This window comes from Micromys minutus, assembly GCF_963924665.1.
Source record: "Micromys minutus genome assembly, chromosome: 26".
Classification (NCBI taxonomy): domain Eukaryota; kingdom Metazoa; phylum Chordata; class Mammalia; order Rodentia; family Muridae; genus Micromys; species Micromys minutus.
In genome coordinates, this window is record NC_137961.1 from 10,411,165 (window position 1) to 10,415,407 (window position 4,243).

The 4,243-nt window shown below is 44.7% G+C and overlaps 1 protein-coding gene across 1 annotated transcript; it reads right to left on the bottom strand.

Annotated features, from left to right (window-relative positions):
- Positions 1–404: 404 nt before the first annotated feature.
- Positions 405–1,605, bottom strand: RPS20 (ribosomal protein S20). Its single transcript, XM_080938480.1, has 4 exons — positions 1,454–1,605; positions 1,161–1,260; positions 892–965; positions 405–622 (listed from the first exon to the last, which is right to left on the bottom strand). Exons 1-4 carry the CDS (start codon positions 1,454–1,456, stop codon positions 440–442), a joined length of 360 nt encoding a protein of 119 aa, XP_080794606.1. The 5' UTR covers positions 1,457–1,605; the 3' UTR covers positions 405–439.
- Between the last annotated feature and the right edge of the window lie 2,638 nt (positions 1,606–4,243).

The following is a 4,243-nucleotide window of genomic DNA, read 5'->3' on the forward strand; positions in this document are numbered from 1 at the left end:
ATCCCAAGTAACAGAATGGCAAATGTGGTGGTCCCTGGTCTTTTAACTTCAGTACTCTGCAAGCAGAGGCAATCAAATCAGATTGATATTTACTGAGGCCAGCCTGTTCTGCATTGAGACTGTATCCCAGAAAATCCCGGACTTTATCAACCAAACTTAGCCTTTAAACTGGCTTAGTGACCTCTCTAGAAAACCAAACACCTGTTCTTCACCTGACCATTCTGTTAACACACCCATTTTTCTAAAAGCAGTTTAATGTACTTGCTTAGTGGCTAAAGAACTTGTTCTCGCCCTGAGGGTGCAGTTTGGGTTTCCAGCATGATGGATCAAAATAGATCACCTGCTGGCCCTATGATGCACACATACATTTACACTCATAAACATGAATCTAAAAGCCAGCAAAATTTAACAATTAAGTCAATTTATTTAAACAGTTGACTTAGGCATCTGCAATGGTGACTTCAACCTCCACTCCTGGCTCAATGCTGATGGAAGTGATCTGTTTAACAATCTCAGAAGGACTATGTAAGTCAATGAGTCGCTTGTGGATCCTCATCTGGAATCGATCCCATGTCTTGGAGCCTTCACCACAAGGTGTTTTTCTGGTAGTGATCCTCAATGTCTGCAACAACAAAAAAAAAAAAGCAAAAATATTGTAGTACATTTCTTCTGAACCATTTTCCCCATTATGTTAACAGGTTTCAGTAACTTGCAAAAAAAAACAAGTCACTTGGAGTTTGTTGCTTTAATAAAGACAGCAGGTATTTTACACCTAATAGCTTCCATTTGGAGTTTTAAGAAAGCAAACGTAGTCTTATAATCCCCTTGACAGTCAAATCCCGAATCCCCAACCCCAAGTCTGTACCACCTAAGAGTCTACCTGACTCTTACCTTTGTAGGCATGCGCACTGGTCCTTTCACTTTCAGATTCTTTTCCTTAGCGCCTCTGATCAAGTCCGCACAAACTGCAGGTGAAGAAAACATGGTCTTTCAGTTAACTCAGAATGATCCGAAACCTCTTTAAGCAAGTTAGCCTATCGGCTCAGAATAGCGTATAGGAAATATCACCATCATTCAACACAGTAGGTTCCTCCTCATCGCCGACCGCGCCACGGCTGCGGCGCAAGTCCACATGGACACACCCAAAGCACTGTACTGACCCTTCTCCAGCGACTTCACGTTGCGGCTGGTGAGCGTGATCCGAATTCGGTGAATCGCCACTTCGGGCTCCACGGGCGTCTTTCCGGTGTCTTTAAATGCCTGTGAACCACGCAGGCGGAAAAACAAACAGCGCACCGTAAGTCGCGGCCCATTCCTACACAACCGCCATCCGGACCCTTTCCCGGGCCCCGCGCCGCGGGCGGGCGCCCTCTCCCGGGATCTGCGCTCCCGGCGCCCCGGAACTCGAGCCCCGCCGACGCCCCAGGCCGCGTGGCGCCGTCCCCCACCTCACCATGGCTGAGGCGTTGCTTCCTGACCGACTTGTTCCTCAGCAGGAGCGAACAGCGGTGAGTCAGGACGGAGCAGACTGGAAAGAGCTCCGCGCACGCACCAACAGGTCTCAGAAAGGAAGGCGTGGAGTTCGCTGGGCGCTTATATAGCACGCTCGCATCCGGGACCTTCGTGACCCGGAACAGGAAGCGCCCCGCCCGCGAAGAGGTCGCCGCGGGAGACCCGGCTGCATTGCCGCCTAGTTGGCGGGAAATGCAAGGTCGCGCGCACCCCCTTGTGTCTCGGCGGAATCACTGCCCTGACCCGGAGGACAGAAGAAGCTGGAGTGGAGAAAAGTCCTGTCAGGTGCTCTGTTGCCCGTATGTTATGTGTATTCCTAAATTCTTTACAGTGCGAAATATGCTTCGCATGCATATCCAATCAACTTGCTTTTGTCTGACAAGGGAAGAATTTTTTCCTGAGTTTAGCTACCACGGACCCTGGGGAAGAATGATCCCGACCAGCCAGGTGATTGCATTTATTTACTTGGTGCTGGAAACAGAATCCAGGACTCAGCAGGAAATCCTGGGTAGAAGGAGAAAATGGTTTCCGGAAACTTGTCTTCTGGCATACGCCCCCCCCCCCCCCAATTAATTACTAAGATTATATTCTAAAAATTACTCGGAAAAGATTTTTCAGAGCTGAAATGCCTGTTTGTGATAGTCTGGCTTTGGGCTCTCCGGAATCGTGGAGATGTCTATATCTGCTGGAAAAGACCAGAGTTTAGCTTCTGTTCTTTCAGTCAGGTGACAACAAAGCTCTAGGCCCAGTGCTCTGTAGCCCTGCCTGGAACCCATAAGTCTTAACAGGTTCTCTCCTCTATGTTGCGACGGAGCAATGCGTATTGGCTGAGACCTCCGAGGACTCCTTAGAGCATCTGTTCGCGATAAAATTCGTGTCCAAGTACAGCAGAAAGAAAGCCAAGCAAGGTCAAATGCCCTAAGAAACAGAGGGCGAGGTTAATCTCCCCTCTACCCTATCCACTGCACAAGGATGTAAGGCCGTGGTCTAATAGAGTGTAAGCCCTGAGGCAGGTTAAGGACAAAACAGGAGGCGCTAACAGTATTTTGCAGGTGAAAGTTATTTGCTCAGAGTTGCTAAGCACTGATTCCCCTCCAGTGAGGACTCCTTTGAAAGCCATTCTCTTCTGAGCTTTAGTAGCACTAGCGCCGACTCACATGCCTAGTAATAATTCCACCTAGCTAGTAAAGGGCTGTCTGACTCACAGTGTGCATGAAGTTTTGCTGTCATTGGACAATGAAGGTAAATGTTAAAGTTAGGAGATTTTTAAAGTTCAATTGTTTTAAAATATAATCCATTGATTGCTTAGACTCTACTAGTCGATTTCACAGCAGAAAAAAAGTCAACAGGATTCTTGAGAAGGACAATCACACACACACACACACACACGGGGGGGGGGGTCAAATTTAAGATTCTCCCACCCTCATTTTCCCCGTGCTACAGGATTACAGGTGACCAAAACCTCTCCAACCTAGAATTATTGACAAAAACAAATCTTAGACTTGCAAGGTCTAGAGAGATGTTCAGCAAAAGTCATTATTTTAAATTTTGTAAGTTTTCATTTCAAACTTCTTGCCACTTCTTTTTTTCTTGAAAATTAGTAGTTACAGTGTTCCTTAAATTTCCATGTTAAAAAAATCAATTTTCTATGTAATTATGTGAGGTAGTCATCAAAGGAAAAGTAAAAATTAACAATAAGCAAAATGCTAAAGGAAAACTCATATTTTCACTGTTCTAAAATAAGCGATTTACATCTTTATGTTTATATCTTTTTAACATATGGACTATATCCTATGTACAGTATGACTCAAAGACTAACTATAATATGTATATTTCTGTTTCATTCTTTTTATATTTTAATTAGCATTGTTATAATAATTATTAGTGTGTATCTGTACATGTGGTGTAAGTGTCTGTGCATATGTGTGTGTATGTATGATGTGTGTATATGTATGTATGGCTGTGTGTGCATTATAAGTATGTATGATGTGTGTATATGTCTGTGTGTATGTGTGTGTGTATATATGATGTATGTCTGTGTGCTGTGTGTATATGGATGTGTGTATGTGTGTGTTTGTGTAGGTCAGAGAACAGTTCTCTCTACCCACCTTTGTTTTTGGTTGGGAATCTAGACTTTACTGGGTGAGCTGTTTCTCCAGCCTTCATTCTGCCTTTATTTACATGGGATGCAAGGATCAGACTCAGCTTGTCAGGCTTGGAGTGTCCAGCAGCAAGCACCTTTACCTGTTGAGTCATCATTGCCAGCTTCATTCATCTTTTTAAATGACAACTGTGACTCAAGTTTAAAGAAACCACATCTGTACTGGAGACTGATGGCCTGACTCTAATTTTACCATGAAGAAATGCAAGGTTACAGATGGAGAGCCATTTCCTTGTGTTCCCTTTAGCCCCTTAATGGCTATCTGTGGCCAATCTGTGTCTCTTCTAGCTGTTTTATGACTATGAGTTAAACCTTTGGACTGTGTTATTTATCTGACTACTAACCTCTTCCACTCCTAAATCTAAAAGCTATAAGGCAGAAGAGACTTACCCCACTCTGACACTGAATGTCCCTTCAACGTGTCTGGTCACTGCATTGATTTAGGGCTTTGTTTAGTTGTTTGGTTTTGTTGGGATTCTGTAAACCCCACCTCTCAGTTACCTAGCAACAGCCAGGTATACCCCACCCCTCAATTACCCAGCAGTGGCCAGGTATGCTCCGCCCCAGTGA

Bases quoted from the DNA above. Each gene is read 5' to 3' on its own strand.
- RPS20 (XM_080938480.1), bottom strand. The intron at 966-1,160 runs GTCAGTACAGTG...CTTCACCTGCAG, and splicing joins CGTGAAGTCGCTGGAGAAGG to TTTGTGCGGACTTGATCAGA. The intron at 623-891 runs GTAAGAGTCAGG...TTGTTGTTGCAG, and splicing joins CAGTGCGCATGCCTACAAAG to ACATTGAGGATCACTACCAG.